We start from the raw sequence: 13147 nt of genomic DNA, 5'->3' as shown, positions 1-13147 counted from the left end.
CTCCCCCAATTCATAACAATGCTCCAGGCCAATTATAGACACCCCAAATCCAAAGTCTCTGTCAATGGCGTGCAGTCTACCTCCTTTAGCCACACCAGGGGGACCAGGCAGGGGTGCCCCCATCCCCTTTACTCTTCGCCCTCAGTATAGAACCCCTAGCTATAGCAGTAAGGGAACACCAGGGGAGTCCCACAAAATTTCCTTTTTCGCGGATGACGTCCTCCTCTCCTTGTCTAACCCGATGGGCTCACTCCCACACCTGCAGAAAGTGCTTAGCTCCTTCGAAAAAGCAGCTGGTTTCAAGGTCAATCTGGACAAGTCCTATATACTTAATCTCACCCTCTCGCACACGGACACCCTACTGCTCCGAGCGCTCACGCCTTTCGAATGAGCCCCCTCTTCCATACAATACCTAGGGGTGCAGTTGACACCTAAGGTTGAACAACTGTATGCTGCCAACTTTCCACCTATTCTCTCCCGCATTCAAGCAGATCTAGCGAGATGGAAGCCACTCTTCCTCTCCTGGTTAGGACGCATGCATTCATGCTATAAAGATGACACTCCTTCCCAAATTGCTATACCTATTTCAGGCGCTCCCCATAGATCTAGATGAGGAATTTTTCAAACGCATGAAAACGCTGCTCCTGAAGTTTGTTTGGCAGGGAGGGCAAGCTCGTTTCTCCTTTTTCATGCTCCGTCGACCACAGAGGAAGGGGGGAGCAGGACTCCCTGATCTCAGGCTCTATTATAAGGCGGCCCAGCTGCGCATACTGGTCGCAAAAGGAATCGGAGAAACATTGGCTCCACATGGACCGCAGTGTTGCGGGTAGGACGATCTGGGACTTGATTTGGCTTGACAAGCGGGACAGACCCCCAAATGCATACATCAGCACCCCGACGCGCACTACCCTTAAGGTGTGGGACTCTGTAGCAGTGAGGGAGGGGTGGACGTCTTTCCCTTCACCTTTCACATCTATCCACTTCACCTCTTCATTCCTCCCGGCGCTCCGGGAGGGGCCGTTTGACGCTTGGAGGGGAGGGGGATGTCTAGCACTGACTCATTTATTTCACAACCATGACCCCCTTACATTTGAAAACTGCCAGAGGGAGTATGGGATAGGGGACCATGAGCGATACCACCACGCGCAACTACTGCATTGGGCTCTCGACCCGCGAATCAGGGAGGGTGCCTCCAGACCTCTCACCAAGTTTGAATCGCTCCTCATTAAAACCAAGACCATGAAGGGGGCTATTTCGGCTCTGTATCAGCTCTTGCTCTCCACGGGACTTGCCCCCCGTCCACGATATATGTCCTGGTGGGAGGTATGACCCAGCGAGACTTCTCGGAGGAGGAGTGGATCCACTTGTGGAAGGATATCTTTAAGTTCAATCAGTCCACGGCTTTGCGAGAAGCCCATTTGAAAGTGATGATGGATTGGTATTTGAACCCATCTAAAGTAGCTAGAATCTTTCCGGGTACGTCAGATAGATGCTGGAGAGGGTGTGGCCTTCTGGGAGACTTCCAACACATCTGGTGGGACTGCCCCTCCATAAGGCCATTCTGGGAGGAGATCCTGGCACAGGTGAAGACGATCCTGGGATACCCCGTCCCGACTTCAATGGCAGAGGCCCTATTGGGCATTAGAGATCATATGCTAGAACACCAAACTAGGGCCGATAAGAGAATTCTGTGGCTATGTTTGGGAGCCGCCAAACTGACATTAGCGGCTGCATGGAAGAAGGAGGTGCCGGCGATGTCCCTTTGGCACTCCCGCCTGTGGCAGCTGCTAAGCTTAGAACGAATGTCTGACATATCCCGAGAAGACTAAGAATTTTGAATTCCGTTGGGGCCCCTTGGTTTCATTTATTTATTTTATTTATTTATTTAAGAGGTTTTATATAGTGCTGGCTGGACCCAGGAGTATCAGAGCGCTTTACAAGGTGTTTCCATACAGGTACAGTGTGTATAAGCACAGACAACGGAATAATAAAAGAACAAGTTCACATAGGATACATGACATCTAGATAAAAAAGTAAAAACAATTGCTAGACACTATGAGTCATACAAAATAGCGGTCACAGTTTGGCGGGAAGCCTCACAGGTATACAAAAACAGGCAAGAGAACTGACTGTCATGAGGAGGGGAGGTAAGGTAAGGTTCATTCCTCTCGAAGGGTCTGCCGTCGGCAGTCTGCCCCCCTACTCTCAGAGCCCTTCATCTGTTCCAACTCTGAGATACCCATATGGTAGAAACTCGAATGGATAGCAACTTTACCACCGGGGAGGGGGGAGGGAAAGGGAGTTGGGGGGGGAGGGGAGGAGGGGTACGTGAGGGGAGGGGGGGTTTTAACGTCTGATTCTTGGTATAGATCCACTTGCAATACATGTTGAGCTCTTGCGGGACAATAACTGCCCAGTATGCATGCCAACAATGGGTCGGTCCGGGAAGCATAACGGGAGAAATTGGAGTACAGACTTGTGCGGGAGTGTCACTGCTCCCTGCAGCTATTCCTCCTGATTGACATTGTGACTATACCTCAGGTCTCCCGATGCTGCACTCTCCGAATGGATTACATATCAACCTTAAGCACACTACGATCATGGGAAGCTCCGACCCTCCCACCTGTTGGTGATGTCAATATTCCGCTTTGAATTTCGGACCGCCCCAGCGAGGGCTGAGTGGCGAACTGTGCCTTAAATCTTGTTGTGAAAAACAATAAAAATTTCTTTGACAAAAAAAATAGATAAATCACTATTGATGCCCTCAGTGTAAATCATGGTATTTAAAAACAAAAACACCATTTAAAGTCAGGCACAAACAAGCGAGTTCCCCAGCAATACCAACCCGGAGGATGGTCTGCAAACCTAAATTCAGACTAAAAAGTCCTGGAGGATCGGACGGGCAAAACAGCCGTACCTCCGAACTAGACTGTCTAGACAGTAATGTCTGGTGTACTTGTGCAGAGATGTCCGTGTTGTCGCCAGACAGATATCAAGGCGTGGGATTCATGTGGCAATGCAGTGGTTGATGCCCTAACCCTAGTGGAATGAGCATGCAGCCCCACTGGAGGATCTTTCTTCACTAATTTGCAGCAGAACTTTAAGCAAAGGACACTCCATCGAGGAATAGTACGTTTTTGTAAAGCCCGACCTTTCTTGGTACCTACATATCCAATAAAGAGTTGATCATCCACCCAGAAATGTTTGATGGGGTCAAGGTAGAATGACATCGCACAGACGTTGGAGTGTCTCCTCCTCCTTGGAAGGGTGCGGAGGTGGGAAAAAGGTGGACAAAGTGATAGATTGTCCTACATGAAATGGTATAACCACTTTAGGAAGAAACGAAGGCCTTGTTCTAAGCAGCACTTTGTCCGGGTACAGAGAAGAAAGGGGCTTGGAAGACAGAGCTTGAAGCTCTCTCACCCTCCGAGCCGAGGTAATGGCCACATGAAGGCAGTTTTGAGAGTAAGGAGCCTGAGAGAACTGTTATGAAGAGGCTCAAAGGGAGCACACACAAGATATGCGAGAACAAGATGCATGTCCCACTGGGGCATTATGAAAGGAGATGGAGTAAATAGAGGAGTAGCGCCCTTAAAGAATCAATTTACAATAGGAGACTTGAATATGGATGGCTGATCTGGCAGCCGACGAAAAGCGGAGATAGCATGATCGCCTTTAAGAGTGCCCAGAGAAAAACCATGCTGGGCCAAAGAAACTATGTACAAGAGGACCTCTGAAAGAGGGACAGAAAGGGGATCCACAGCCTTTGCTGTGCACCATGCCACAAACTTGTTCCATCTACAGGTGTATACCGATTTAGTGGAGGGACGCCTGGCTGCCAAGATGACTTTACAGACTTCGAGAAGAAGGTCGGAAGCTGTCAACTGTCGCCGCTTAATCTCCACGTAAGGAGGTGGAGACTGGTCAGGTGTGGGTGAAGAACCGTCCCCTGCTGCTGCGACAGAAGATCCTCCCGAAGGGGCTTTGTGATTGGAGGATCGATGGCCATGCTCAGGAGCTCGGGGTAACAGACTCTTCGTGCCCAGTCCAGATCCACAAGGATAACTTGGGCCCGGTTGCGCTTGATCTTCTTGAGCACTCTGGGCAGAAGTGGTACAGGCAGAAAGGCATACAGGAGGCCACAGTTCCACTCCTGACGAAAAGCGTAGCCGAGCGAGTGCCACCTTGGTAACTCCAACGCGCAATACTGATGAAATTGCGCATTCTCTTCTCTAGTGAACAGATCCAAGCACGGCTCTTCCCACCACTGAAAGAGACCTTGCATCACCTCCGAATGAAGACGCCATTCATGATCGACCAAGCACCGATGGCTGAGTTAATCTACTCTGGCATTCGGAGAACCCACCAGGTGTTGAACCACCAGGTTCATGCCCTGATGTTCCAGACATGTCCAGAGGCGAACAGCTTCCTGACATAGGGTCCACAACCCCACCCTGCCCGGTTTGTTGCCGTACCACATGGCGGTGGTGTTGTCGGTGAACACCTGTATAACTTTCCCTTTGAGAGAGGAAAGGAATGCCTTCAGTGCCAGTCGGATCAAACTGAGCTGAAGCAGGTTGATATGGAATCCGGACTCCATCAGAGACCAGTCGCCTCTGATCTCCGCCTCTGCCAGATAGCCGCCACTTCCCAAGAGTGACGCATCTGTCACTACCATTGGATGTGTTTGGGGAATGGAGAGGGATCTGCCTCTGACCCATGCTTGGTTTGTTATCCACCACTGCAATTGTTGTGCAGTTCCCTCTGAGATCTGAACGTAGTCTGAAAGATTCCCCGGATGTTGCGCCCACTGGAACTTCAGGACCACTGCAGATCTCGTGTATGCCATCTGGCACGATGCACCATCAGGATGCAGTTGGCCATGAGGCCCATCAGCCTCATTCTCACTGAAATCCGGGATAGAGGCTGAAACAAAGGTATCATAGCCCGAACATCCCAGACTCGCTGCTAGGGAGGATAGGCCCAAAAGTAGACTGTGTCCAGAACAGCTCTGAAGAAAAGGAGCATCTGAGAGGGAGTCAGATGTGACTTCCGCACGTTTATAGTGAACCCCAGCGAGTGCAAGAGGTCACCATAGTCTGGAGGTGGGAAACTACAACCTGGGGCAAACACGCATTCAACAGCCAGTCTCGAGATAGAGGAAAACTCGAAACCCTGATCTACGCAGAGGAGCTGCGACCATCGCCATCACTTTCATGAACACCAGAGGGGCACTGGTTAGGTCCAAAGGGGAACACAGTGAACTGAAAGTACTCATGGCCCACCGTGAACCATAGATGGCATCCGTGGGGTGGCAAGACTGGATATGGAAATAGGAGTCCTGCAAGTCAAACGCCACCATCCAGTCTCCGGGGTCGAGGGCAGACAGGACCTGAGCCAACGTGAGCATTTTGAACTTCTCATTCTGGAGGAAGCGGTTGAGGGTCCTGAGGTCTAAAATAGGACAAGGGACCTTGCTATTCCCGCTACTTTCTGGTGGACAAGAACAACCAAAACCTACTTCTGGTACAGGGACCCCCCCTCTCTAGCCCCCTTGGCCAAGAGTGCTAAAACTTCCTGGCAGAGAAGTGCCAAATGATCCTCCACCGTGCGATGATCGAAAGACGGTGGCATGGAGGAAGGGGTAGTCTCAAAGGGGTGGGGGTAGTCTTGAAAGGGAGGGAGTAGCCCCTTCAGACTATTTCCAAAACCAACCTGTCCGGGCCACAAAAAACGTTTGAGACCACTCCTGCAAAGTCTTCTGAAGCATGGCCTGCAGTCTGAGCAAACTTCGAGTCATGATCGCGCTCCAGAGACAACAAGCACACGAGGTGTGGGTCCTTCACAAACATCAACTCACGACAGGACCCGCAAGGCTTGAACCCGGTCCGACATTGGGACATCCCTCGCGCACCAGGAGTCGATAGACTCGAAAAGAAGCCTACAAAACACCGCAAATGGTTAGCCAAAAAGTGGCTAACTGGTAGCTCTCTCCGGATCTGCGCTAGGCTGGTGGGGAAAAAGAAAGAACCGACGTCAGAGCGGAGGGGTGGCGTCGAAGTAGGCACAGCCAAATCATCCCAGCAACCACGACGTGGGACACTGAGTCGACCGACGCCACCTACTGATGCGCAGGGTACTGCTAAGAAAAATCTCCGGATCCAGTCTGACACCTGGGGGAAATTCGAAGGTAAAAAAACTATAACTAACTGTCTCTTTCAGATCACCTAAATATCTGTGAGCATTTATTACTCAGAGGGTGTCCGGATTATATGCAGCCAAAGTGGCCTCATAGTTTGAGGGGGGTTGCAAAAATTTAAGTTAGATGTAAGCACACATCTCATGGATGCCAAGGTAAGCAACTATATTATAATTATTAAATATTTTTTTAAAAGTGGTGCTCAAATGTGTGCATCTATGCATGCGCCCACACATTTTTTTTTAAAGCCCCGTCCCCAATTAAAAAAATTAAAAACTCCATCCTCCAATCATTTAAAGGCCAGTCGTAGGCTGTGTGTGGAAAGGAACGCCTCTCAGTACATTAAACTACAGTTGGCACCAAGACACAAGGAAGGGCTGGGACTCCCAGACAAAAAAAAAAAACCATTAAATAAAGCATCCTAGCTTCAGATTAGGGAATGCTCAAATAGATATTTCCATATATAGATCATGCCACCAAGGAAGAATCTGGCTACCCAAAAAAAAAAAAGAACAACGTTTGTACTACTGCCAGGTGAGCATTACATTCGGAAGTTGCAAGACACAGTATCCTTAGAAAGATGCTAACATTACTCCCCTACGTCCCCAATGACACCACTGCAGAATAATCAGGAATTCACCCAGCAAATTATGTAATGGAGGGAATACTAGATGTAGGATCCTGGTTAACTCTACCAGAGGGGTCAAACAAGTTCATTTGAAAGCTGTAAACATGCTTTTGACTTAGATGAATGAAAGTTTAAGGTATAATCCATTATGGCACTTGGTATTGCTACCAGGAAAAATAAACTATGAAGTTCATGCCTACAAATGAATGCACAAAGGGTATCATATCAAAAGTACACAAATTAGTCACATTCCCGGTGACACAATCCATGATTAAATGAAACACACTGCTAGACAGGATTATTCAATTTAACATATGAGGAAATAGTTTGAGATGCATCATCTAATATTAAATCAGTACGTCACAGAGAATGTTCTGTCAAGGTTGCAACAGGTTTGTGCCTATTCCCAAATAGGTTGCACAGGATATTTATATGGATGTTGGAAGTGATGTGGAGTAGAGGGGGTACCCTAAACTTATTTGGGAGGAGTGGGGGGGGGGCACTGTAACCTACTGATCTTTTGAAAATGTATCGTAGCCACAACTTAAAAAAAAAAAAATGGTGGGCTTTCCGTTGACAGGAAACTTGGGACAGAGACCACATGACTGGGAGAACTCTGTCCCTAAAACAAAGCTGAAGTTAATATTTTAGCTTTTGGGTCGGGTGATAATGGTGTTTGCTGGACAATGGAAAATATGAACAAATATTCTCAATTGGTATGCTTAGTTGAGGGAGAGCATGGATGTGGAGAGGCTCCGAAGCAGAGGGGGCAAAGCAAGCACCAGTAGGAAATCCCCAACTGCGGTATGACGAGAGACTCTCGTTCCCCGAAGATGTATGAACTTTAGAAAACAAAGGTACTATTGACCTCAGTTTTTATATAGAGTGGACAACAAACCCATCTCTAAGTTGCTGCACAAGTTGTGTAAGTAAACGCACTTTTTAATTGGTCCTGAGGAAAGCCCATAGCCCTGGCTGGGCGCGGTGGGGCTGAAACATGTCGACCTGAGACTTACCATAGTGTAGTGGATCTAGTAACACGAGCTACAACTACACACCAATTATTTTAGCTTCCTTAAATCACTTTTTCTAATAAAGATTTGTTTTTTAAGTTGATTTAAAGAATTTTAACTCTTCACAATTTTTTGAGCACGAGATACTATCTCTGGATACTACTACAAACCCAGTAGTTACCTCCAGGTGGAGGTTTTTGCATACCAGAAAACAAAAACCCAATGATAAGACACTAACGCAACATACTATAGCGGAGAATCAAGATATACCGCTTCGCTACCTCCGTGCATTTATGAGGGTTTTTTATGAGTGTTGACCAAATACCATAAAAAACCCTGGTGACATAGCTACAAGTGGTCCATTCCCCCTCTCTATTTGATTTTGGATATTAGCTTTGAAGCTGAATGGACTTGAACTTCCTTCTCCCCCTCCTTGATTAAAACGAGGCTCCCAAGCTGCCTAAACCAAGATGAAAAAAATGTCATAGTGGTATGCAGCCAGTGTTAATGTTTAAGAAGTGATGCAAAGAGATTACTGGTCAGCCTAGACTCAGGGTGCTTCACCTCTTCAATTAATTAACGTATCAGTTAAAGAACAAGCATTTGCAATGCAATAGGTCTCGCATTAGGAAAGTGTGAGCTATTGGTATAGTAAATGACAATTTATTTTAATGTGTTGGCTTTGAAAATATATAAATTAATAAAGCCAAATAAAAGCAAATAGCTTACACTTTCCCAATGCGAGTCCTATTGGCTATGGCTATGGCAATGCTTGTTGGTAGCAAGCAAGGACAGTGCTGTTGTGGTGCTGAGTGATGATGTGGTGGTGACCGAGTGATGTGGCGGTGTCCCCGAGTGGTGTGGCGGTGTCCCCGAGTGGTGTGGCGGTGTCCCCGAGTGGTGTGGCGGTGTCCCCGAGTGGTGTGGCGGTGTCCCCGAGTGGTGTGGCGGTGTCCCCGAGTGATGTGGTGGTGCCCCCGAGTGGTGTCCCTGAGTGATGTGGTGGTTCCCCGAACGATGTGGTGGTGTCCCAGAGTGACGTGGTGGTGTCCCAGAGTGACGTGGTGGTGTCCCAGAGTGACGTGGTGGTGTCCCAGAGTGACGTGGTGGTGTCCCAGAGTGACATGGTGGTGTCCCAGAGTGACGTGGTGGTGTCCCAGAGTGACGTGGTGGTGTCCCAGAGTGACGTGGTGGTGTCCCAGAGTGACGTCCCCGAGTGATGTGGTGGTGTCCCCGAGTGATGTGGTGGTGTCCCCGAGTGATGTGGTGGTGCCCCCGAGTGATGTGGTGGTGCCCCCGAGTGATGTGGTGGTGCCCCCTAGTGGTGTCCCCGAGTGATGTGGTGGTGCTCCCGAGTGATGTGGTGGTGCCCCCTAGTGGTGTCCCCGAGTGACGTGGTGGTGCCCCCGAGTGACGTGGTGGTGCCCCCGAGTGACGTGGTGGTGCCCCCGAGTGACGTGGTGGTGCCCCCGAGTGGTGTCCCTGAGTGATGTGGTGTTGTCCCCGAGTGATGTGGTGGTGCCCCAGAGTGGTGTCCCCGAGTGATGTGGTGGTGCCCCAGAGTGGTGTCCCCGAGTGATGTAGTGGTGCCCCCGAGTGATGTGGTGGTGCCCCCGAGTGATGTGGTGGTGTCCCCGAGTGATGTGGTGGTGCCCCCGAGTGGTGTCCCCGAGTGATGTGGTGGTGCCCCCGAGTGACGTGGCGGTGCCCCCGAGTGACGTGGCGGTGCCCCCGAGTGACGTGGCGGTGCCCCCGAGTGACGTGGCGGTGCCCCCGAGTGACGTGGCGGTGCCCCCGAGTGACGTGGCGGTGAGGGAGGGTGAGGTTGACGGGGGTGAGGTTGATGGGGTGAGGGTGAGGGGGGGGGTGAGGGTGAGGGGGGGTGAGGGAGGGTGAGGGTGAGGGAGGGTGAGGGTGAGGGAGGGTGAGGGGGGTGAGGGGGTGTGAGGGGGTGTGAGGGGGTGTGAGGGTGAGGGGGTGTGAGAGAGGGGGTGTGGGGGTGTGACGGAGAGGGAGAGGGGGTGTGACGGAGAGGGAGAGGGGGTGTGACGGAGAGGGGGTGTGACGGAGAGGGAGAGGGGGTGTGACGGAGAGGGAGAGGGGGTGTGACGGAGAGGGGGGGTGAGGGTACCAAGTAAATGGTGGCAGGGCAGACATTATAAGACAGAGAAGAGACTGCGTGGTGACTGCGTTGGTCAGTTTCATAATCAGGAGGGGCAAAGTCAGCACAGTCTGCGAGGGATCAACGTGTCTAAAGGCAAAGCATAGCGGATGTAGCATTGCAGCTAGCAAGTCTAGTGTTTTCAAGCAGAGTGTCCCTAGAGAGATGGCAACACAGCAACAGCATTTGAGGAGCAAGGCTACTGTAAACAAGCACGGTAGGCTTTCACTTTCGTCCAGAAACAAGCTCTCGGCATTGCTGTGGCAGGGGGTGGGCGGGGGAGCGGCAGCCTTTGAAGTCTGATGCCGAGGCACAGACAAATGGTGGTGTGTTACTCCAAACTCTGTAGACGTTCACTAATCTTTGCATGCATCCCTGCCCTAAAAGCCACACTATGGACCTGCAAGCAGATTTAGTCACATTTCAAATTCTGCCATACTGGAGAAATTTTAAGTCTGAGCAATGCCATTAATAAAATGTCACTTTTTAGGATTCAGTTAATCGGAAAGGGGATTTTGACCTTGTTAACTTTGCTGTTTGGATACCCCAATTTCTCAATGATGCATGCAAGTTTTTGTCCCTAGTGTTAACCTATTTCAAGTGCATCCATAAGTAGAATAGTAGTAGAATTGTAGGGCAATGGTGGTTTTAAAAACGAAGATGAAAAAAGAACTGTTTTTCGCTTAAGGCATTCTAAATTTACAGCCTAAGAAATATCAAATATGTTACAATGATTTTAATTATAAAGGTTTATATACATAGTATGCTAATTTTTAAAGTGTAGACTTGGTTAAGGTTTTTTTATCACCACTGTGAACAGGTTTATAAAACATTAAGGGGGGTACTTACAAGCCTGCTTTTGGCTTCTGCAGTATGTCTTCACTTTCATCCTCATCAATAAAGTTGTCTTCATCAACAGCTTCCTCATGAAAAGACTCCTCTTCCTCCACTTCAATTTCACTGTCATTTGCCTTCTCTTTATCTATGTAGAATTTTTTATTACAGCCCAGGCCAGGGGCCTTATCTATAATAAACATCTCATTTCCAGATAAGGCTGAATCTTCTGCAGGAAGGGTTGAAAATGTTTTTTCCTTACTGCTCTCCACAAAGCAAACCTGGGTTTCATCTTCTGAACCAGCATCTGATATCTCACCTTCATCACCACTTGTAAGTAGCAAAATAGAATCATCATTTTTCCACAGCTTGCCCATAGGTTCAATTTGGCCCTCCAATTTAGAACTGTCAATTACATTTTTACTTCTGTTGTCTGTATTCAGGGCATCTGATTCGATCACTTTAATAATTTCACCGTCATCAACATTAGTAGCTCCTGTATCGATTATCTGGGGCTCTAAAACTATTTTGTTTCCTTTTTTAGAAAATACTTCCTGTTTCTTAATGGATCCTATAACAGTTGTATGCTGTGGAAGACATTCAACTACATCTTTACAGTGAGTAGCTTTTAAATTAAAATCTTTTTCACTTTCTAGCGCTTCAAACATAGATTCAGCTTTACTTTCGTCCACAAGTTGGTCCATCGTAGTTAGCTTGCTACGAGCTGTGGCTCTGGTACGTCTTTTTTCTGTTACCTTAGGGCTTCTGAGAGTTACATCCACTTGGAGGTCATCACCCTGTGATTCCACTTCTGACCTGGACTGTGACTCACTATTACTTTGGTTGAAAGGTTTCCTTCGCGAACTGCGTGACACACTAGTTGGAATAACTGATAACACATTGGTATCCATGGATGCTTCTTCTAGACTTGCCAATTTAGAGTGCACTACAAGATTGTGTTTTGTCCGGTTCTGGGCTTTTGTAGGACTATTATTAGTAAGCCTCCTGGCTGTATTGTCTGGGGAAAGTTTGGAGTGCCATGATTCTGTATCAGAAATCTCATCAGATTTGCTCTTGGTCAAACTTTGACACTCAGGGATAGACATCTTATTAAAATCATTTTTCTGTTGAACAATGTCAGCTGGAGAGTTTGGAATTTTAGCCCTAGTCACCCTACTAAGGGTGGGGCCAGCTGAAAAGCCAGAGCACCAGGATTCAGCATCAGAAAGGTCTTCAGCTTTATTCTTGGTCACAATCTGACATTCTGAAGGAGACTCCCTGTTAAAGTCTTGCATCGGCGGAAGTGCTTCCACTTGTGATTTTGCGATTCTACTTCTAGAAACTCTTTTAGTATTAGTATTCTGACCTGCAGAAATGACTGAGCAACAGGATTCTGTGTCTGAGATATCGTCAGTTTGGCTCTCAAAAGCTGGGTTTATCCTTAACCTGGATATGCTTTGTCGACTTCTTGTACGCCTAGATATAGAACAATTGGATTCTGCTTCTGAAATGTCAGCTTCTTCTTGCGATTCTGAGATGTGTTTAGATGCAGAAATATTCTTTGGGTTTCCCACCTTTCGCACACGGTCTCTCTGAGAACTCACTATAGCTTTTCTATTGCGTGTTCTTTCCACACTGGGAGCCTGAAGTCCAGAGCGTGTTGATGTTGTGGATTCAGCTTCAGAGGCTTCTCCATCAGACGGAGTGTCACCACTGGATGTATTCTTAGACCCTCCTTTAAAGGGAAGATTATGCTCAGGCATAATCGTTTTGTGTGGCGTTTCACTGGCATCTTTGTTCTCAAAATTAAGTTCATCCTGGACAATTGATTCAGAAGTTGCTTTAGCTCCTTTTGCTTTGGTTCCTCTTGTTTGCCTTTGGGAAGCCGCTGCACTGGATTCAGCAGATGTTTGCTTAACAAAACAAAAGAAACACATTAAATCTTAACTTGTTTAATCACAAAAACTAAATTGAGCAACTTTTACCTTTAAAACGGATCATTGACTTAAAAAACAAAAACAAAAAAACCATCATCAAAACCCCATTAAAATACATAATGCACCATACATTAACATTAGTTTGCAAAAAAGATGTTTGCATCTTTAGCAAGATGCACTTAACTTATGCCTTTTCGTTATTCATGTTGAAAATTCATCAGTCACAATAACAATTTTATGGCATGGCCCGGAGGCCAATATTATGCATAATCCTGAATTGCTCTCAAACACAGCAGCAACATCGAAAACTAGAATTAGAACACAATAGAACTCTAGAACACTGAACATGCATATATCAGAACAGTCAGCCATCTC

The 13147-nt window shown here is 47.7% G+C and overlaps 1 protein-coding gene across 1 annotated transcript in view; it reads right to left on the bottom strand.

The window, feature by feature from the left end:
* The window catches only part of DNTTIP2 (deoxynucleotidyltransferase terminal interacting protein 2), a 119389-nt gene that overhangs the window by 46454 nt on the left and 59788 nt on the right, over nt 1–13147 (bottom strand). The window contains exon 2 of the mRNA XM_078640424.1: nt 10851–12748. Within this exon, the coding sequence (XP_078496550.1) occupies nt 10851–12748 (1898 nt within the window). The remainder of the gene's footprint in view (nt 1–10850; nt 12749–13147) is intronic.

Source organism: Lissotriton helveticus, chromosome 5_1, assembly GCF_964261635.1.
Source record: "Lissotriton helveticus chromosome 5_1, aLisHel1.1, whole genome shotgun sequence".
Classification (NCBI taxonomy): Eukaryota; Metazoa; Chordata; class Amphibia; order Caudata; family Salamandridae; genus Lissotriton; species Lissotriton helveticus.
Note: the sequence above shows the minus strand (reverse complement) of the source record. Positions and strands in the feature narration are given on the sequence as shown.